General features: G+C 41.3%; 1 protein-coding gene across 3 annotated transcripts in view; it reads right to left on the bottom strand.

Annotated features, from left to right (window-relative positions):
• The window catches only part of LOC115114408 (astrotactin-1-like), a 247848-nt gene extending 241002 nt beyond the window's left edge, over positions 1-6846 (bottom strand). For all 3 annotated transcript variants that reach the window (XM_029642614.2, XM_065013420.1, XM_029642615.2), the window contains exon 1: positions 6450-6846. In XM_029642614.2, the coding sequence (XP_029498474.1) occupies positions 6450-6732 (283 nt within the window). In that variant the 5' untranslated portion in view covers positions 6733-6846. The remainder of the gene's footprint in view (positions 1-6449) is intronic.
• Positions 6847-23568: the final 16722 nt, after the last annotated feature.

Here is a 23568-nt window from a genome sequence, read left to right as displayed (position 1 = left end):
GTGGACATCTGCTCGTCGAATATCTCATTCCAAAATCATGGGCATTATTATGGAGTTGGTCCACCCTTTGCTGCTATAACAGCCTCCACTCTTCTGGGAAGGCTTTCCACTGGAACATTTCTGCGGGGACTTCCATTCAGCCACAAGCATTAGTGCACTGGGGCATTGTCTTGATGAATTAGGAAAGGTCCTTCCCCAAACTGATGCCACAAAGTTGGAAGTACAGAATCATCTAGAATGTCATTGTATGCTGTAGCGTTAAGATTTCCCTTCATTGGAACAAAGCGGCCTAGCTTTAAGAATGAAAACAGCCCCACACCATTATTCCTCCTCCATCAGACGTTACAGTTGGCACTATGCATTCGGGCAGGTAGCGTTCTCCTGGCATCTGCCAATCCCTGATTTTTCCGCCGGACTGACAGATGGTGTAGCGTGATTCATCACTCCAGAGAACGCTTTTCCACTACTCCAAAGTCCAACGGTGACGAGCGTTACACAACTCCAGCCGAACACTAGGCATTGCGCATGTTGATCTTTGGCATGTGTGCAGTTCTTGTGCTGAAATAAATCCAGAGGCCGTTTGGAACTCGGTAGTGAGTGTTGAAACCAAGGACCTATTTCAAGGGTTGTCTACATACTTGGAGATAGTTTAGTGCCTAATATAAGGAGATGAATACAAGTACACATTTGTTTTTTAAATGGTTATCTGATCATTTTTTGGGACTGACTGTCTGTTGTTCCATGTAGGGAATCTGTTATTCAAAGTGTTTATTTTGGCTAATAGCAGTAACGCTAAATTCAATGTTTCATCCCCCCAAAAAAATCCCACATTCTTTTATACCTTCAAGGGTTTAAAAATTCTAAATCAAATAGTTAAATAATCCTTGGTATGACCATCTTAACTCTTTGACGCCCTTGGATGTGACCAATTTATTTTTGGATGCAATGTTGAGAGATTCAAAGAAGTGGCGACAGCATAACACAATCATCCAATCTGGAAAATGTTGGCTATATTAGTCCAAGCGCTGAGATTGAGTTAACACAAGTGGTCATATTTATCTAACTCTCGGCTTGACAGAAGCAGAATATGAATTAGCTCATATAAAAATGACTAAATCAAATCAAATCACATTTTATTAGTCACATGCGCCGAAAACAACAGGTGTAGAGCCTACAGTGAAATGCTACTTACGAGCCCCTGAACAACAATGCAGTTAAAAAAAAATAAGAATAAGAAATAAAAGTAAAAAGTAATTAAAGAGCAGCAGTAAAATAACAATAGTGAGACTATATACGGGGGAACCGGTACAGAGTCAATGTGCGAGGGCACCGGTTAGTTGAGGTAATATGTACATGTAGGTAGAGTTATTAAAGTGACTATGCATAGATGTTAACAACAGAGAGTAGCAGCAGTGTAAAGGGGGGGAAGCAATGCAAATAGTCTGGAACCATTTGATTAGATGTTCAGGAGTCTTATGGCCCAGCGTCTTCCGGGTTAGGGTTTGGCCGGGTAGGCCGTGATTGTAAATAAGAATTTGTTCTTATCTGACATGCCTAGTTAAATAAAAAATATTTTCTTTAGGTAAAAAATTCCTCACATCACGCGTGAGCTCACCATTGATCAAAATAATTGGCACTTTCTAAAAATCAAAAGTAATCTGAAGACGGGTAGTTTGTGCGCACCGCCATGTCTGTTCTATCAGGTCAACCAAAGACAAGAAGAGGAAACAAGATGACTTTGGTCTGTTTTCAGTACGCATGTTGAAGGGGGTGTGTTGTCTACCATCATTAACTTCCCTTCATTCACTTCCGGAAGATTACTCGAAAGATGAGTGAACCATCCCTCATCTCATTTTGTTATAACATCTTTGGTCTGACATTTACGTGACACCCAGAACGCATCGTATAATGTCAACAAATATGGCTCCACACATAGCTGGCAAATAGCTTAGCATTAGCTCATCATAATCAGTAGAACCTTCAAGAAATATTTTACACACATCATATGCGTCCCTATACAATAATTGGAATTTATTTAACCAGGCAAATCAGTTAAGAACAAATTCTTATTTACAATGACAACCTACCGGGCAACAGTGGGTTAACTGCCTTGTTCAGGGGAGAACAACAGATTTTTTACTTTGTCGGCTTGGGGATTTGAGCCAACAAACCTCGGTTACCTTGGTTTCGGTTACTGGCCCAACACTCTAACCACTAGGCTACCTGCTACCCCAGTAATGCATGATTTGTCACCAGTACTTGAAAACATGTGAATAAAACAGTAAATAAATTATGCTCCATATATACACTACCAGTCAAAAGTTATAAAACACCTACTCATTCAAGGGTTTTTCTTCATTTGTACTATTTTCTACATTTTAGAATAATAGTGAAGACATCAAAATTATGAAATAACACACATGGAATCATGTAGTAACCCAAAAAGTGTTTTAAAAAAGTGTTTAACAAATCCAAATATATTTTATGTTTGCGATTCTTCAAAGTAGCCACCCTTTGCCTTGATGACAGCTTTGCAAACTCTTGGCATTCTCTCAACCAGCTTCACCTGGAATGCTTTTCCAACAGTCTTGAAGGAGTTACCACATATGCTGAACACTTGTTGGCTGATTTTCCTTCACTCTGCAGTCCGACTCATCCCAAATAATTTCAATTTGGTTGAGGTCGGGTGATTGTGGAGGCCAGGTCATCTGATGCAGCACTCCATTACTCTCCTAATAGCCCTTACACAGCCTGGAAGTGTGTTGGTTCATTGTCCTGTTGAAAAACAAATTATAGTCCCACTAAGCCTAAACCAGATGGGATGGCGTATCGCTTCGGAATGCTGTGGTAGCCATGCTGGTTAAGTGTGCCTTGAATTCTAAATAAATCACAGACAGTGTCACTAGCAAAGCACCCCACACCATAACACCTCCTCCTCCATGCTTTACAGTGGGAAATACAAATGCGGAAATCATCACAAAGACACAGCGGATGGAACCAAAAATCTCCTATTTAGACTCCAGACCAAAGGATACATTTCCACAGGCCTAATGTCCATTGCTCGTGTTTCTTGGCCCAAGCAAGTCTCATCTTCTTATTGGTGTCCTTTAGTAGTGGTTTCTTTGCAGAACAATTGACCATGAAGGCCTGATTCACAGTCTCCTCTGAACAGTTGATGTTGAGATGTCTGTTACTTGAACTCTGTGAAGCATTTATTTGGGCTGCAATTTCTGAGGCTGGTAACTCTAGTGAACTTATCCTCTGCAGCAGAGGTAATTCTGGGTCTTCCTTTCCTTTGGCGGTCCTCGTGAGAGCCAGTTTCATCATTGTGCTTGATGGTTTTTGCGACTGCACTTGAAGAAACTTTCAAAGTTCTTGAAATGTTCCATATTGACTGACCATGTCTTAAAGTAATGCTCTTCTGTATAACCCCCTACCTTGTCCCAACACAACTGATTGGCTCAAACGTCTTAAGAAGGAAATAAATTCCACAAATTAACTTTTAGCAAGGCACACCTGTTAATTGAAATGCATTCCATGTGACTACCTCATGAAGCTGGTTGAGAGAATGCCAAGAGTGTGCAAAGCTGTCATCAAGGCAAAAAGGGTGGCTAATTTGAAGAATGTCAAATATAAAATATATTTTGATTGGTTTAACACTTTTTGGGTTACTACATGATTCATATGTGTTATTTCATAGTCTTGACATCTTCACTATTATTCTACAATTTAGAAAATAGTAAAAATAAAGAAAAACCCTTGAATGAGTAGGTGTTCTAAAACTTTTGACCGGTACTGTACATACGGTATGCTACAGAAGAAACTGTAACGTTCGTCGTTGGGAGAAAGAGAGGAGGACCAAGGTGCAGCGTGGTAAGTATTCATATTCTCTTTTAATGAACACGAATACTCAAACAAAACAACAAAACACGAGAACGAAACAAAAACAGTCCTGAACGGTGAAATACAAACACAGAACAGAAAATAAACACCCACGAAACACAAGTGGGAAAAGGCTACCTAAATATGATTCTCAATCAGAGACAAATAACGACACCTGCCTCTGATTGAGAACCATACCAGGCCAAACGCAAAGATACAACATAGAAAACGGAACATAGACAACCCACCCAACTCACGCCCTGACCATACTAAAACAAAGACATAACAAAGGAACTAAGGTCAGAACGTGACAGAAACGACAACAGGATATACAGAAAATAAGGCACTTACTTTGACTGTAACGCACACGTTCAAAGTTATTATTTATAAGGAAAACAACAATGAAGGCAATGCGAGCACCCGCCAGAAAATGTGCCAGGGGGAAAAAGTTTGTGCTAGACTGCGCAAACGTCTGCATACTTGATCTGGGGAAACACTGAGGAGGTGCTTGGGCTCTCATCGAAGAGAGAAGTTTGTCCGGTTCAGCTAAGCCTCAAACATAAGTCGTCCGTAACAGTGAAAGGGCTACTTCCATGTGAACACACCTTAATTCAAAATGATTTAAAATGGACAAGTTGAAATATAGCCTATAGATAAATAGCAGGCAGCGTGTGTCTTCGTTGAGGACAGTGTGGGCTATCTGTTGTGTAACAATCCCATTTTGGAACAGTGAGTGCATTCTGACATCATGTACATAATGATGGGGCAACCGTTAGAGATGGGGCAACCGTCTCATCAGCCCAGCCAGGCACTTCATAAACTTGATCTAACCCTAACCCTACAAAAAGCATCTTGACATTATCTCACATTTCTTTTAGACTAACAATTTGTTTTAAACAGCGGAGATATGTATAAACGTAACTTTTTTCTAAGTGCTATGTTTGTTGCATTATTCTAACCACTGGTTGATGTGTGTTGCTAAAATACAATAACATTTGTATGTGTTTTGCTGGAGACAAATCCAATTTCCCCTTGTTGGATTAAGAAAGTTTATTAAATTCAAATCCACATGGGCTTGAAAGGTCTTATGTTATAGAAAAGTAATAGAAAAGCAATTGAATACAAGTGAGCAGCTACTGTAATCCCAGAAAGGGCACTAATACAGTAGTATGACAAATCATGCTACTCCTGCTAGCTGTAAGCATACAGTATACCAAAACAATGGCTGAATATAACTATTAGAATGATATCATATTGGCCTGTAACAATACAAGTCCTACATTGGTCTCTGAAATGAGAGTAGGACCAATGCAGAGGTAATTTTGGAATGCTATGCATTCTAGCGGTAAACATAGACACTAAATCAATCCCTGGATATCACTATTAGAATGATATCAGACTGGCCTGTGACAACACTATATGGCTGAACTCCAAATGTTTGCCAAGACGACTCAAGTAAGGGCAGGCTGTGTGAAGTCATGACACCTCTGTCACCAGGATGATACTGCAATGGGAACCTTATAGGCCAAAAATACCTGTCACAACTTTACTACAGCTAGTTTACATCCCAAATGACACCCTATTCCCTATTTAGTGTACTATTTTTGACCAGGGCCCATAAAAGTAATACACTATACAGGGAATAGGGTGCCATTTGGGATGCATACATAGACCCACATCACACTTCCTAGCTGCACAGATTGTTCTGCCATGTGAATAGACAATCCCATTCAAAGAGTCCTTTCTGTCAAATCAGCACCATGGACAGCGGCCAGAGTTATAAACAGAACACCACTCTCCCTGTTATTTCCCCTTCCCCATGAGAATGAAAGAACCTTTTATAATAGTGGAGTTAGGTACATTTCAAAACCATTGACTTACTTTGTGAACATGTGAAAATGAACATTACTTAAATGTATTGTTGTTTATATTATTGTTGGAGTGGGTATCAATATCAAGGCTATTCTAAAGAGTTGAGTCTACAATCTAGGCTAATCTATGAATTGTAAACATCACAGGTTGTAGTGATATAGCTCTACACCTGTTAACACTCCCAGCAAGTAAACACATATATCTATTAATCTCAGTCAGGTCATAGGATCTGCAAATAGCTTGAATATTTTGTACATACATTCCTTTACTTGAGTGAGTGGCTATTCCATCATCAATAGGTTCGCGGCCTGCACTTTCAGCTATCAATGCTAGTAATTGATAGCACATAACAAACCTGAAACTAGCAAAGTTGTTGTAAAATGTCAATTTAATTTTTGTATTACTAGTTATTATGCTCGTTTATATTTGCTATGCATAGGTCTACAGTGCTGATTCGCATTTGAAATAGGCTTATTGTCGTCATGTTTACCTCAACATGTAGCTTACTAACTGTACACTGTGAAATTATGAGGATTTTTAGTTAGGCCTAGTGTGTATTGTATTGTATGAACTAATCTCACGTGTAATAATGGACATGGCGGAAGCAGTCTCCTACTAACAATAATAAACAGTTATGAAGCATGGGCATTGAAAGTGAGGATTCTGAACGTTGAGAATGTATCATCCGAACTCACCTAGGACGAAAAAGGGTAGCTCGGTGTTTTCTAGATCGTCCACGACGACTATTTCCCCCGGAAAATCATTTCTGACGGAGAACAGAAGCTTGGGCTCGGAGGCCGACGGACTATGCATGATGCTCAGGTCGTTTTCTCTCAAAAACGGCAGCGCAGACACGGTGACGCTTTTCATTTTGCATTCCAAATCTTGAGAATGGTCCTCGTCGGTATTCAAACCTTGAATATTAGCAGCTTTGAAGGCAAGAATCCATGCGAGCGAGAAAAGCAATCTCAGACCCATCCTAATGCTTGAAATCACCGCTGCTTCGTATCTCCCTCTCGTCTCTGTTCAAACCAGCTTCACTTCAATACGGCTGCATGCAGGTGGAAGAAGAGCAAGGGGGATGCGCTTGCAAAGCACACATTTCCGGATTGTTGCCTGCAGAAAATAAACGCCTCTTATTTCGCATAAATCCCCATATGCTCTGTCACATGGTTAAAGATTATTTGTGATCATTTCAATGCAGTTTAGGAGTGTGATTGCGGGGAAGGAAAATAAGCGCAGCACTACTGACCCCAATATTGGAATTGTCCACATCAAGCCATTGGTAATTCTGCTTAACTGTCAGTGAGCCCACTAGAATAGTGCAATATGGGATCATGTTAATTGCGCGCCAAAACGTTCATAGGAGTTTATTATAGGCTTCAGTTACAGCATGTATTTATTTAGTCGTCTTTTGTATTTGTATTTGTTGACTACAGTGTAAATATATTTATTCATGAAACAATATTACACTTTGAATAAGTAGGCATACACGTGTATACTTAGGCTACAGCAGTATTTGTCTAAAAACATATGAGAGACAAATCTGCATATCCTAAAAGTTAAACGCATCATATGAAAATCCCCAAACGAGATCAGACAGTCACCATCTGCCTCCACATATTGTGAGGATTTTCAATGGTCCAAACAAACTGTTAGTATTCATCTGAAAACATCAGCCCTATGTTTTATTACAGCATCTGCCTTGTCAATAAACCCAGAGGTAACTCCAATATGCGAGGTCACCTAAATTGAAAATAGTAAATTATGGATTATCCTACCTTGCTATCATTGAAACATGAAAAGTAAACAATCAATGAATATCAGGAGGACTGGATGGAATAAACACTGCATAACTCAAACTTGCAAGAGAGTGGGGTCATCAATATTCATAAAGAATAAAGTTTGCATGGGGTTTTGCACAGCCTCTAGTCTGATAAGCATGGGAGTAGAAAGAAAGAGAACATCTGAGTGGCAAGTGGCAGGTGCAGAGAGGGAGGGAGGGAGGGGACAAAGTCTGGTTCTAAGAATGATCTCCCTGTGTAATCTTGAGCTCCTTCCAGCATTCGAGCAAGGCTTTAGCAAACTGTATAGCGGTTCTGTGATTACATTTTATTTCCAACTGTGACCTGCACCATAATTGAGCTCTCAGGGTGGGACAGAGCAAGACAGCACCATCACCATTACAATCGCAATCTCTGGTTCTATGATATCCCTTATTTTTGGGTGATCTTTCAGCAGCACATTGGCATGTTATTGCGGTCTACAGTGTCTACTATACTTCCCAAATGGCACCCTATTTCCTATATAGTTCACCACTTTTGACGAGAGCCCTATGGGCCCTTGTCAAACATAGTGTACTATAAAGGGAAAAGGGTGCCATTTGGGACACAGGCAGTTTGGGGATTATTGTTGTCCTCATATTGAAACACCCCTGAGATGAGCAACACCAGCATCAGGTTTCATTTTCTTCAATAACACTCTGGCGTGTCATGTAGCCGGTAATTATGAGAGATTTAGTTATTGAAATGGTTCATCAGTAAAATTACATCTGGGAGACATTTTTTATTTTTTTTCCAATCTAGGAATTACTCATTTGTGTGCTTGCTATAATGAGCTAATTTGATTTTATGCTCAAACCCCCACCTATACAGTAGACTACTCTGTTTTCATAGAAAGCAAACGGTTGTTTACATGGTTAATTTTGAATGCCAAAAACATTGGGTGGGCTTCATTTGCTATCAAACCCACATCTACACCTCAACGTCTTCACATACTGGTCATGTAAAATGTGTGCCCTACAGAAAAACTACGTACAGTGCCTTCAGAAAGTAATCTACTTATTTACACAAGTATTCAGACCCTTTGATATGAGACTCGAAATTGAGCTCAGCTGCATTCCGTTTCCATTGATCATCTTTGAGATGTTTCTACAACTTGATTGGAGTCCACATGTGGTAAATTCAATTGATTGGACATGATTTGGAAAGGCACACACCTGTTCTTTATAAGGTCCCACAATTGACAGTACATGTCAGAGCAGAAACCAAGCCATGAGGTCTAAGGTATTGAGGATTGTGTTGAAACACAGATCTGGGGAAGGGTACCAAAATATTCTGTAGCATTGAAGGTCCCCAAGACCACAGTTGCCTCATTCTTCAATGGAAGAAGTTTGGAACCACCAAGACTCTTCCTAGATCTGGCCGCCCGGCCAAACTGAGCAATCGGAGGAGAAGGACCTTGGTCAGGGAGGTGATCAAGAACCTGATGGTCAATCTGACAGAGCTTCAGAGTTCCTCTGTGAAGATGGGAGAACCTTCCAGAAGGACAACCATCTCTGCAGCACTCCACCAATCAGGCCTTCGTGGTAGAGTGGCCAAAAGGCACCTAAAGAGTCTCAGACCATGAGAAACAAAATTCTCTGGTCTGATGAAACCAAGATTGAATTGTTTGGCCTGAATGCCAAGCGTCACATTTGGAGGAAACATGGCACCATCCCTACGGTGAAGCAAGGTGGTGGCGGCATCATGCTGTGGGGAGGTTTTTCAGCACCAGGGACTGGGAGACTAGTCAGGCTCAAGGTAAAGATGAATGGAGCAAAGTACAGAGATCCTTGCTGAAAACCTGCTCCAGAGCACTCGGGACCTCAGACTGGGGTGAAGGTTCACCTTCCAACAGGACCATGACCCTAAGCACACAGCCAAGAAAACGCAGGAGTGGCTTCGGGAAAAGTCTCTGAATGTCCTTGAATGGCCCAGCCAGAGCCTGGACTTGAACCCGATTGAACATCTCCAGAGAGACCTGAAAATAGCCATGCAGCAATGCTCCCCATCCAACCTGACAGAGCTTGAGAGGATCTGCAGAGAAGAATGGGAGAAACTCCCCAAATACAGGTGTGCCAAGCTTGTATCGTCATACCTAAGAAGACTCGAGGATGTAATTGCTGCCAAAGGTTCTTCAACAAAGTACTGAGTAAAGGGTCTGAATACTTTATTAAATGTGATATTTCAGCTTTTTATATTTTGTAAATTTGCAAACATTGCTAAAAAACTGTTTTTGCTTTGTCCTTATGGGGTATTGTGTGTAGATTGATGAGGGAAAAATGTAATGTTATACATTTTAGAATAAGGCTGTAACATAACAAAATGTGGAAAAAGTCAACGGGTCTGAATACTTTCCAAATGCACAATGTATAACCACAATTTCCTATGGGTCTTGAACTATTTTGGAATAAAATAATCAAAATTCTTGAAATGCCTAAAAATAAGGATAGAACTGAATTCGGTATTTCAGATCCTTATTCACCAGAATATGTTTGAGTTTTATGTGATTCACATTCCATGACCCTATCCCTCTACTGCACACATTTAGGTTTTTCATGAAAAATAATATTCCATCCTATTTTTGGAAGTTTTAAGCTTTCTGAGAAAGTCTCAATAATACAAATATATCACTATAATCTCAAACACCTCAGGGAAACACTGTGGCATAAGGATACTAAAACACCAAGGACAATCTGATATTTTCAGAACTTCTACTAAGTGGAATATAGTAGAAGAAATAACTATTTTCATAGGAAAATACAAGTTGGGCATAAACTAATATTTCACTGCCTCTCAAACCTGATTCTGGGTTCCATTCTTCCTCGCTGTCACTGTCTTAAAGCTCACTGTCCTCAGTATCAGAGGGTATGATTCTAACTGCTCAATTAGGCTACTTTAGCAGATAGAATGTCCCTGTGTCCATTTCCTGTGAGTGTCAGTGAATATTTTGGCTAAAACATTGACGAAGGCCATCATTTAACATAATTGTACATGTTTTTCACTGAACATGACATTGCACTGAAAAGTAGCCTAACTGCACAACGTTGCCTTGAGGCAACACAAAAGGGTAGCCTAACTGCACAACATTGCCCCGAGGCAACAAAAATAAAACTATTTAAAAATATATATATATCAAAACGAAATATGTTAAAAACCTATCAAATATTCTTCTTTGTAGGTTCTTACACAAGTACATATTTTTAATTGTCAAGTTCTCTATTTCAACATGCAAAAAAATGAAGTGTAGCTGACCCTTTGCTCACACCATGTGCTCACGTCGCTCTGTTTCCTGAAAAAAAAAGCCCCCTGCCCCAATTGTTACATCATACCAACTTCTGGATCTCATTGGATTGTTTACAGACATGTCATCACATATTGTCATGTGTAGGCATTTAAAAATAATAATATGGGGGGGTGAGGGGCAATAAGATGTTCTGTTGCCTGAGGGCAACGATGTGCAGTAGAGGGTTAAGAATCACCCTCACTTTGAGTAGCAACTGGAAAAAGAGAATATAGGCAAATAAAATATTTGACTAAGATGGTTATAATTGGGTGATGAGGAGACCAATAATGCCACAATGATAACATGCGAGATTAATTCATTTGAGTGAACTCTACAACCATTTTACGTTCTAGTCTACACTACATTTTTAAACTGGATCGGCCCATTGAGGCCGAGCCTGTAGCAAAAAGAATGAAAGCCTATAGTTACAGCAATTCCTGGACCATAGAAGACTGCTAAAATCAAATCACCAAATGTGAGTCGACCAGCTCTTTAAAGTGTCCACATTCAAAATGGAAACTTGTCAGCTTCTTCTCAAGAGATTGTACCTTTGGAATTTTTCATATGTCAACTTCAGAAGACAAATTGCAGTGGGATGCATCTGCCACATGGCATCCCAGGATAGATTACCTGAGTCTCTAAGCGGCCCACGCTCAGAGTGTAGAGGTGGGCAAGAACTCCCTTAAACGCACCACAAAGGCCTGATCTTCTAGTTATAGGCATGATCACCCCCTTGGGCCAAAAGCATCTGGCAAGGTAATGTATAGTTGGCATGTAAAACGATGCCACAAGAGGCACAAAGATCAGAAGGCTTGTGTTTCCTAAAGTTTGACCATCTGTGGCTTATTGGCTGTCATTAAGGTTTCTAATTTGGGGGTGACTTGGGAATTAGCCAAATGAGGGTAGAAAATTACCCAACTCCCTCTGAGATGTTGTGGACATATTTACACCTTAATTGTCTTTGTCTTATTGCCATGACATTGGGAGTCCGAGAGACCAAGGAGTTGTGGGCATTCACACAAGCTTGTTGTGTTTGTCTATTCGAGGAAATAGCCCTACAGCCACCCTTACATTGTTGTGTTTATCAAGTAAATTCATAAGTTAAATAAAAAATACCTCAATTTATGTTAATTGAAATGACTGTGGCTTGACTTTAACACCTTAATGTGAAATATCACACATTTAGAAAACTAGCACAGTTCAGGGCAACATTACAGTTTAAAAAAGATATTGCTATGCAAGGAGGAGACATACTGTACGTACAGTGGGGCAAAAAAGTATTTAGTTAGCCACCAATTGTGCAAGTTCTCCCACTTAAAAAGATGAGAGAGGCCTGTAATTTTCATCATAGGTACACTTCAACTATGACAGACAAATTAGATCTTGCGTGGGGCTCCAAGTAAGATCTCACCGCGTGGGGTCAAAATGATTACAAGAACGGTGAGCACAAATCCCAGAACCACACGTGGGGGACCTAGTGAATGACCTGCAGAGAGCTGGGACCAAAGTAACAAAGCCTACCATCAGTAACACACTACGCCGCCAGGGACTCAAATCCTGCAGTGCCAGACGTGTCCCCCTGCTTAAGCCGGTACATGTCCAGGCCCGTCTGAAGTTTGCTAGAGAGCATTTGGATGATCCAGAAGAAGATTGGGAGAATGTCATATGGTCAGATGAAACCAAAATATAACTTTTTGGTAAAAACTCAACTCGTCGTGTTTGGAGGACAAAGAATGCTGAGTTGCATCCATAGAACACCATACCTACTGTGAAGCATGGGGGTGGAAACATCATCCTTTGGGGCTGTTTTTCTGCAAAGGGACCAGGACGACTGATCCGTGTAAAGGAAAGAATGAATGGGGCCTAGACAGTCTCCAGATCTCAACCCCATAGAAAATCTTTGGAGGGAGTTGAAAGTCCGTGTTGCCCAGCAACAGCTCCAAAACATCACTGGTCTAGAGGAGATCTGCATGGAGGAATGGGCCAAAATACCAGCAACAGTGTGTGAAAACCTTGTGAAGACTTAAGGAAAACATTTGACCTCCGTCATTGCCAACAAAGGGTATATAACAAAGTATTGAGATAAACTTTTGTTATTGACCAAATACTTATTTTCCACCGTAATTTGCAAATAAATTCATAAAAAATCCTACAATGTGATGTTCTGGATTTCTTTTTTCATTTGGTCTGTCATAGTTGAAGTGTACCTATGATAACAATTACAGGCCTCTCTCATCTTTTTAAGGGGGAGAACTTGCACAATTGGTGGCTGACTAAATACTTTTTGCCCCACTGTATGTAACAAAAATACCACAGAAATGCTCCAAGCCCAAACTGAGCTTGAACTTATTTTATCAAGGCCAAGAAGGTAAGACAATTGACATTCTAAAAATATTCTGAAAAAATATATCTAGAGCCAAGAAGATCTGAGAATGGGGGATATCATGTAATACATTAATATTATCCAGCTATCATGACTACACTGAACAAAAATATAAACACAACATGGAACAATTTCAAAGATTTTACTGAGTTACAGTTCATATAAAGAAATCAGTCAATTAAAATAAATAAATTAGGCCCTAATCTATGGATTTCACATGACTGGGAATGCAGATATGCATCTGTTGGTTACAGATACCTTTAAAAAAAGTAGGGGCATGGATCAAATAACCAGTCAGTATCTGATGTGACCACCATTTCCCTTATGGAGTGCGACATATCTCGTTCACATAGAGTTGATCAGGCTGTTGATTGTGGCCTGTAGAATGTTGTCCCGCTCCTCTTCAATTAGTGGAGGCTCATCCTCAGAGGAAGGGGAGGACCATTCTCCTCAGTGAATTTCATAAAATGTTTAACTGTAAACACTTAAAAAGTTATCATTTTCAGATAAAACTATACTAAATGTAATCACGTCACCAAATAACTGATTAAAACACACTATTTGCAAAGGTCTACAGTAGCCTCAACAGCACTCTGTAGGGTAGCACCATGGTGTAGCCGAAGGACAGCTAGCTTCCTGTTACGTTCGTTCAATGAACTAGACCAAGGTCCAGCGTGGTAGGCGAACATCTTACTTTATTTAAAATGAACACAGAAAAAAAATATATACAAAACAAACGTAAAGTTCTGCAGGCTACACAGCACTTATACCAAATCAAGATCCCACAAACTAAAGGTGGAAAAAGGCTGCCTAAGTATGATCCCCAATCAGAGACAACAATAGACAGCTGCCTCTGATGGGGAACCATACCAGGCCAAACAAAGAAATAGGAAAACTAGAATGCCCACCCAAATCACACCCCGACATAACCAAATAGAGAAATAAAAGGCTCACTAAGGTCAGGGCGTGAAAGTAAACCCCCCCCAAAGGTCCGCAAAACCTGACTCCATGGGGGAGGATCCGGTTAGGCATCTAGCCTCGGTGGCGGCTCCGGTTCGGGATGTAGACCCTGCTCCGCTTGCTGATCCCTCTGCTTCTGTGGAACTGGACTGTGGATCGTCACCGGGGGCTCCGGACCGTGGATCGTCGCTGAAGACTCTGGACTGCAGATCGTTGCTGGAGGCTCTGGACTGCAGACCGTTTCTGGAGACACCGGACCTTGGATCATGACTGGAGTCTCCGGGCCATGGATCATCACTGGAGGCTCCAGGCCATGGATCATCACTGGAGGCTCCGAGCCATGGATCATCACTGGAGGCTCTGGGCCATGGATCATCACTGGAGGCTTCGGGCCATGGATCATCACTGGAGGCTTCGGGCCATGGATCATCACTGGAGGCTTCGGGCCATGGATCATCACTGGAGGCTTCGGGCCATGGATCATCACTGTAGGCTTCGTGCCATGGATCATCACTGGAGGCTTCGGGCCATGGATCATCACTGGAGGCTTCGGGCCATGGATCATCACTGGAGGCTTCTTGCCATGGATCATCACTGGAGGCTTCTTGCCATGGATCATCACTGGAGGCTTCTTGCCATGGATCATCATTGGAGGCTTCGGGCCATGGATCATCATTGGAGGCTTCTTGCCATGGATCATCCGGACAGTTCTGGACTGTGGACCGTCGTTGGAGGTTCCGGACTGTGGACCGTCATTGGAGGTTCTGGACTGTGGACCGTCGTTGGAGGTTCCGGACTGTGGACCGTCGCCGGAAGCTCTGGACTGGGAACTGTCGTCGGAAGCGACATACGTGGGAGACAAATAGGAAAACTAGAATGCCCACCCAAATCACACCCTGACCTTACCAAATAGAGAAATAAAAAGGCCCTCTAAGGTCAGGGCGTGACACTTCCGTCCTCCTCTGGGTACATTGACTTCAATACAAAACCTAGGAGGCTCATTGTTCTCACCCCCTTCCATAGACTTACATAGTAACAACTTCCGGAGGATGTCCTCCAGCCTATCAGAGCTTATACAAGATGAATTGACATGATGCCCACCCAATCAAAGGATCAGAGAATGAATCTAGTACTGAAAGCATAAGCTACAGCTCGCTAACACTGCAATGCATAAAATGTGGTGTGTAGTTGACTCAAAGAGAAAGACAATAGTTGAACAGATTGAACAAATTGAAGGAGGAGCAAGAGAGAATAGAGAGATTGTAATTTTTTTACATTCAACTTCACTTACTTAGCTAGCGATTGCAGCTAACAAGTTTAGTCAACTGAAACACCCTGCTCAAACAGAGGGGATGCTATGACTTTCCAACACAACACTGGAACTCTTCCAAGTCAAGGTCAGCTTTTGGTATTACTAATTTATTGCTACTGGGGCCTGCTGGTGTAACTGCTTACTAAAGTAGTTGCATGATTGTAGCGGGTTTACTCACGTGTTAGTTATATTAGCTATGCTGACTGTGATGTTACTTTAGCTAATATGGTTTGGCTTGGAAAGGTTTTCCGCCTGTTCACATACAGCTGATATGTTGTGCATTGAAGTCCACAAGGGAAAGCAAAGGGAAGAGAAGGAATACAACATGGCTGTTATGAGAGTGAACTCTGTTTTGCATGATCAGGGGTGTATTCATTCTGCCGATTCTGTTGCAAAACGTTTCTTAAACGGAAGTAAACGGAACAAAACGGGGAAAAACATCTCTGAATTTGTCCAATAGAAACTCTCGTTTGCAACTGTTGGACTCTCGTTTGCAACTGTTGGACTAATAATCACACCCTGTATCAGCTAGATGCAGGGAAGAGTGTGCAATGCGGTATTGAATGTCACCTTAAATGTATCTATCAACCTGTGTGCACCTATGTTGTAAACTTTCATTAATAGACTAGGTTGTAGCAACCTCGTGATGGGTATAGGGACAATTTGAGTATCATTTAGTAGCCTAAACCTATAGCTGTTACATTGAACTGGGTGAATGGAATATGAATTAGTCATCCGATATGCTGTAGTAGAAATAATCGTTCTCCCTCATCTTAAACGGCACTGACCGCCACTGTCTTCAATGGCTATGCGAGGTTGCTGTATATTGGCGGGAACTGGAACATGGTGTTGTACACATCGATCCACAGCATCCCAATCATGCTCAATGGGTGACATGTCTGGTGAGTATGAAGGCCATGGAAGAACTGGGACATTTTCAGCTTCCAGGAATTGTGTACATATCCTTGCGACATTGGGCTGTGCATTATCATGCTGAAACATGAGGTGATGGTGGCGGATGAATGGCACGACAATGGGCCTCAGGATCTCGTCACGGTATCTTTACATTCAAATTGCCATGGATAAAATGCAATTGTGTTCATTATCCGTAGCTTATGTCTGCCATTCCATAACCCCACCGCCACCATGGAGCACTCTGTTCACAATGTTAACATCAGCAAACCGCTCGTCCACACGACGCCATCTGCCCGGTACACTTGAAACCGGGATTCATCCGTGAAGAGCACACTTCTCCAGTGTGCCAGTGGACATCGAAGGTGAGCATTTGCCCACTGATGTCGGTTACGACGCCAAACTGCAGTCAGGTCAAAACCCTGGTGAGGATGACGAGCACACAGATGAGCTTCCCTGAGACAATTTCTGACAGTTTGTTCAGCAATTCTTCAGTTGTGCAAAGCTATCCGCGTGGCTGGTCTCAGACGATCCTGCAGGTGAAGAAACAGGATATGGAGGTCCTGGGCTGGCGTGGTTACACTTGGTCTGCGGTATTGAGGCCGGATGGATGTACTGCCAAATTGTTTAAATCAACATTGGAGGTGGCTTATTGTAGAGAAATTAACATTTAACTATCTGGCAACAGCTCTGGTGAACATTCCTGCAGTCAACATGCCAATTGCATGCTCCCTCAAAACTTGAGACATCTGTGGAATTTTGGAGGGGCCTTTTATTGTCCCCAGCACAAGGTGCACTTGTTTAATGATCATGCTGTTTAGTCAGTTTCTTGATTTGCCACACCTGTCAGGTGGATGGATTATCTTGGCATAGGAGAAATGCTCACTAACAGGGATGTAAACAAATTTGTGCACAAACGTTTTGGTCCGTATGGAACATTTCTGGGATCTTGTAGTTCAGCTCATGAAACATGGGACCAACACTTTACAAATTACGTTTACATTTTTGTTCAGTGTAGTTTATGCTTGGGAAAGGCTCCAGCTGTCCAATACATAAACATCCTTAACAGTTCTAAACAAATATATGGAAAAGATGTGGGTGGATACAAAAGACAAGTACAGTGCAATGCAAAAGTATTCATCCCCCTTGGTGTTTTTCCTATTTTGTTGAATTACAACCTGAAATGTAACTGTATTTTTATTTGGATTTCATGTAATGAATATACACAAAACAGTCCAAATTGATGATGAAGCCCCTAAATAATTTGCTATGAAGCCCCTAAATAAGATCTGGTGCAACCAATTACCTTAAGAATTCACATAATTTGTTAAATAAAGTCCACCTGTGTGCAATCTAAGTGTCACGTGATCTGTCACATGATCTCAGTATATATACACCTGTTCTGAAAGGCCCCAGAGTCCGCAACACCAATAAGCAATGGGTACAACCAAGCAAGCGACACCATGAACACCAAGGAGCTCTCCAAACAGGTCAGGGACAAAGTTGTGGAGAAGTACAGATCAGGGTTGGGTTATAAAAAATATCAGAAACTTTGAACATCCCACGGAGCACCATAAAATCAATTTTTTTTTAAATGGAAAGAATATGGCACCACAGCAAACCTGCCAAGAGAGGGCCGCCCACCAAAACTCACAGGCCAGGCAAGGAGGGCATTAATCAGAGAGGCAACAAAGAGACCAAAGATAACCCTGAAGGAGCTGCAAAGCTCCACAGCGGCGACTGGAGTATCTGTCCATTGGACCACTTTAAGCTGTACACTCCACAGAGCTGGGCTTTATGGAAGAGTGGCCAGAAAAAAAGGCATTACTTAAAGAAAAAAATAAGCAAACATGTTTGGTGTTCGCCAAAAGTTACGTGGGAGACTCCCCAAACAAATGGAAGAAGGTACTAAAATTGAGCTTTTTGGCCATCAAGGAAAACGCTGTCTGGCGCAAGCCCAACACCTCCCATCACCCCCAGAATATCATCCTCACAGTGAAGCGTGGTGGTGGTAGCATCATTCTGTGGGGATGTTTTTTATCTGCAGGGACTGGGAAACTGGTCAGAATGGTAGGAATGATGGATGGCGCTAAATACAGGGAAAAAATCTTGAGGGAAACCTGTTTCAGTCTTCCAGAGATTTGAGACTGGGAAGGAGGTTCACCTTCCAGCAGGACAATGGCCCTAAGCATACTGCTAAAGCAACACTCAAGTGGTTTAAGGGGAAACATTTAAATGTCTTGGAATTGCGTAGTCAAAGGCTAGACCTCAATCTAATTGAGAATCTGTGGTATGACTTAAAGATTGCTATAGACCAGCAGAACCCATCCAACTTGAAGGAGCTGGAGCAGTTTTGCCTTGAAGAATGGGCAAAAATCCCAGTGGCTAGATGTGCCAAGCTTATAGAGACATACCCCAAGAGACTTGCAGCTGTAATTGCTGTAAATGTGGCTCTACAAAGAATTGACTTTGGGGGGGTGAGTAGTTCAAGTTTTTTTTTTCTTTAAAAAAAAAAAATCTTTGGGGGGTGAATACAGTAGCTTTGCATGCTCAAGTTTTCTGTTTTTTTGTCTTATTTCATGTTTGCTTCACAAGAAAAAATATTTTGCGTCTTCTAATGGATAGGTATGTTGTGTAAATCAAATGATACAACCCCCCAAAAAATCCAGGTTGTAAGGCAACAAAATAGGAAAAATGCCAAGGGGGTGAATACTTTCGCAAGACACTGTAGCTTTCACCTCGATTCACCTTTTCAGTCTATGTCATGGAAATAGCTAAGTGTGCCAAGCTTATAAAGACATACCCCAAGAGACTTGCAGCTGTAATTGCTGCAAATGGTGGCTCTACAAAGTATTGACTTTGGGGGGGTGAGTATTCAAGTTTTTTTTTTCTTAAAAAAAAAAAAAAATCTTATTTCTTGTTTGTTTCACAGCAAAAATGTTTAGCATCTTAAAAGTGGTAGGCATGTTGTGTAAATCAAATGATACAAACCCCCCCAAAATCTATTTTAATTCCAGGTTGTAAGGCAACAAAAATTGAAAAATGCCAAGGCGGGTGAATATTTTCACAAGCCACTTTATATCCCTTTGATTTCAATGTCAACAGTTCACTTCCTCCCATCAAACCTACCATCTCTGCTTTAATCCCTCATTTGTTTATGGGAAAGTGTTCCTTTTCAAAGCATCACTGATCCAACACCATCTGTATTGGTCTCCTTGTACAGCCCACACAAGATTTATAATAATTTTGTCAAACCATCTCCCCAAAGCTGGCATGATGTAGTTTTTAATCTGTTGTTGAACTGCAGTTGCCTCAGAACACCTCATTCTCTGATTACACTAGCACACTACTGAATGCCTGGGAGCTGGGAAACTGGAAAACTCAACATGCACATTTGCATGCAGTCTTCAAACGCTGATCCGTCAAAGTAACAGTAGGCTTTTGGATGACAAGATTTGACTTTTCAGATTTATTGCTTAAAGAGGGACATGCACAGTATCTCCCTTCAGAAACTAGGGACTTCATCAGTATGAATTCAGTTTGCCGGGAGTCACAACAAATTTGTAACACATAAATTTGACTAAAGCGTTGGGAGAAGCATTTCTCTTTCATTAGCCACGCTGTCCCTTCAGGCTTACAGAGCTCATTCTATCCTCTTCTCTGCTTCCCCAACCCTCAGCCTTCCAACTCCCCACTCTCCCTCTATCTCGCTCTCCTCTTTTCTCATCTCCCTTTCCTTCCCTCTACATAGCATTATCACCTCCTCCTCCCTTTCCTCTGTTCTCAGCTCAGCCAATCAAAAGCCAGGAGGTGTGGCAACAAGAATCAGTCTGGCAGAGCTTGTTGAAAAGAAAGAGATGCTTTCCGACTCAGAGCAGCAGCACTCCTCAGTCTAGGGCTCAACCGATGTGCTGGTCTTGACAGTGAGTGATGACTGTGGCAGGGGCAGCTGAGGCTTAGCTGTGTGGCTCACAGAAAAAGGTGCAAATTGGATGTCTCTGATTTGGTAGCAGGTGCAGGCTCTTTATTGAAGGGAGAGTTGCCTTAAAGGGAAGAGTGATATTTTGTGTGGATTTTATTCTGCTTCTGCTGACTGCTCCACCATATCTTATCATTATGACCTGGAGGCATGGGGGACACTGGCACCTTTGACTTTTTTCTCTTTCTGAAATCCCTTCAAGATATATGCTTAGTTTTGAATGAAGTTTTGTTTGTTTTTGACTATTATCTCAAGCTGAATATACACTGTAGTGTTGTGGACTTTACATTATCATAGGGGCACCTTTGGACCCCAACTTGCAACCAACGTTTACTGACTTGGCTATAGGAGTGAGAGGACAATGCCTGGATTATCCTATAATAAGTGACTCTGTAACTTGCCAGTGGGAAGCTGCAAGTGAAAAAGGGACTGGAGGCTGTCGGTTGGCTGCTGGCTGCATTCCACCAGTTTGGCTGAAGACTGTAAGCGTCCTGACAACCTTCACTAGCTGGTAGGATACACGCACACCGAGAGAAACAGCAGGATCGCACTTCACATTCTGGGTGAGATATATGCTATTGCTTGCCTTGCTGCTATAATAATGAGTACTGTGCATTAGAGTGCCTGAGTATTGAAATTACAATTTGCACAGTGACCCGGCAAGTGCCTCTATATATTGTTGTGTATTGTTTATAATGTTGGGTTGAGTTAGTAGTCTGATTGTGTTTTCATCCAAAGAGGTTATTCATTATCAACCTGTCATTTTTAAACTTCAGATGTTCGCTTAGTTTACTCTTAAATTATCTTCTTAAGTTATTACTGTGTTGTTATGATGCTGAATTATTGGCTTGTTTAATTTGTATCCCGTTTCTTGTTTGTCATTTTTAACAGTTCTTATTTAATGGGATTTCCCTTGTAGACTGTGATACAGGATGACTTTGATGTGTATATGCAACTATAGGATTTGTGAATATGATGTTTTATACATGCTCCTCAGTGAATTTGCATTCAGTTCGTAAGCATCACTAACTAGGCTTACTTACAGTCCAGAGCTCAAACTGCCTGAGCCCTAGGGCACAGTACATTGGAGCTTGATCAGAGGAGGAGGAGGGGGGGTGGATTGAAGACATCACTGCAACATCATTGGAGGTGTCATTAAAACTTGAGATGCTGGCCAGTGCTTTACACTTCCTGGCCAAGTGAAATATTTTCAGCAAGTCATTAAAAAAAATGTTTACTAAAAAGCTTGAGAGATTTAACAAAACCACCCCACAGCCTTTGTTGTTCACTGCATGGGTTTGCCTCCTCACTGTGTGAGACTTCTGCCTGGGCATGGTAGAAGGAAAGGATGAGGCCGTGTGTAGGACAGTGCTTCCTCCTAGTTATGGCCATGTGTCTCGATAAAAGGACACGGGCAGCACTACCACAGTAGCAGGGAAGAAGTGGTCACTAGTATGAGCAATCAGTCTTTTGTTTCACATATGTTCATGAAACCTCTTTTCACAACGTGATTTTGGCAGACTAGAATCATGCTGACATTTCAATTGGAGGAGGGGGTATTTAATGCCATTTTCCACCAACTATAAAGCAGCTTCCTTTTTATCTAATCCGTTGAGGAAAATGTGTAAGCTGCTTCAGTGTATTTTTTAAGATTAAGCTGTTGGTTCTGGGCAATTCGTATTTGAGGAGTGGATTCCTGGGGTTTGTTAAAAGTATCTGTAAACAGTGATGAATACGTCTGTCTACCTTGACTTTTACTTTTCACAAAGAAAGAGGTGGGAGATAGAGAACATAAATATACTGTGATAAGATTCCATTTACTACAATGTGTCTCTGAGGGAGGTTGTGTCTCTGAGGGAGGTTGTGTCTGTTTTGTCCTCTATTTCCATCCTTCTTTTATTGGACATCAAATCAACATAAATATAAGGGGTTTGATCCATCCAGTAAGCAGCAACAACTAGTCAGCTTCTTTATTTAATTCCCTGTGGAGAGAGAGAGACTTTTGGTTGCTCGCATCCCTCATTCTTCCAACAGTTGGGAAGGGAGAGGCAGGTTCCAGACATTTTTACTCCTATTTCTCACCTACAGAGGGAGCAGAGTACAACACATCATTTTAGATGATCTGCCTCCAGCAGTAAGCTATTCTTGAGCTCACCATTTTTGAAATATGCAGTCTGAGGCATGTTTAATGTGTGGTTGAACTATCTTAGAGACTGTTAGAGCAGGATGTGTGCAATGTTTATAAGTAAAAGTATTGATCTCATTATTGAACATCATCACAGGAGAGATTAATTTGACTTGACATCCAAACCATCCATTGATTTTCACTGTTACTGTCAGGGGATATTTAATCCCCTAAACCGTACAGGTTATAATGCAGAAATCTTGACCCAGTTTATTGTTTTTTTTTACTTGAAGCACTTTGGTGAACCATGAAGCAAGTTATCTAACTACAGTTCTGTATGTGATTAGATGGGGTAACATGACATGTAGTGCTAGTGTGAATGTGAGTGAGCTTGCAGGTTTTAAACATGTATCCTAGTGCTCCAAAATGTACAGTATGAACGTTTAGTCAGTAGTCAGGCTTAGTACAGTACATGCAGAGTAGCCTAGCACAGCTGTATTTACAGTTAAGCACGCTAATTTATTCGCTCTCTTTATTTTGTTTAACTTACTCATGCATGCAGTGTAGAAAGCATGTATGTCAATCTGACTTCAGAACCGAGGACTCTAGGGTAGAATATATAGGATTTTTTTTCCCAAAGAGAAAAAAAGTTTGTCGTGAAAGAAAGAAACTTGTGTGTGTTTTAATAATTTGAGGGTGAAAATGGTCGACAGGCTTTTGATCTCGGTCAATCAATGTTTGTTAATTATTAAAGCACTCAAGACAAAAAGAAATGCCAGGCTGAAATTTTCAAGGACTGGAATATGCAATGGATACTGCATATTCTATCTACAGTAGTCTTTGAAAAATGTATTTAAAAAAATCCAAACAAGGTTGAAACTAAGGACAGTTTTGGGGGGGATGAATTGGAAAAGGACATGAATCAGCACTCCATAACACAGGCTGCTTATAAAGGATCCCTTTGTAATTGGGCCGACAACTTGGATTTGGTCAACCATAAACCCAATGGTTGACCATTTCATAGGTGAGGCTCCTCA

The sequence above is a fragment of the Oncorhynchus nerka genome, linkage group LG9b (genome assembly GCF_034236695.1).
Source record: "Oncorhynchus nerka isolate Pitt River linkage group LG9b, Oner_Uvic_2.0, whole genome shotgun sequence".
Lineage (NCBI taxonomy): Eukaryota > Metazoa > Chordata > Actinopteri > Salmoniformes > Salmonidae > Oncorhynchus > Oncorhynchus nerka.
The sequence above is the reverse complement of the archived record's forward strand: the minus strand, read 5'-3'. Positions and strand labels throughout refer to the sequence as shown.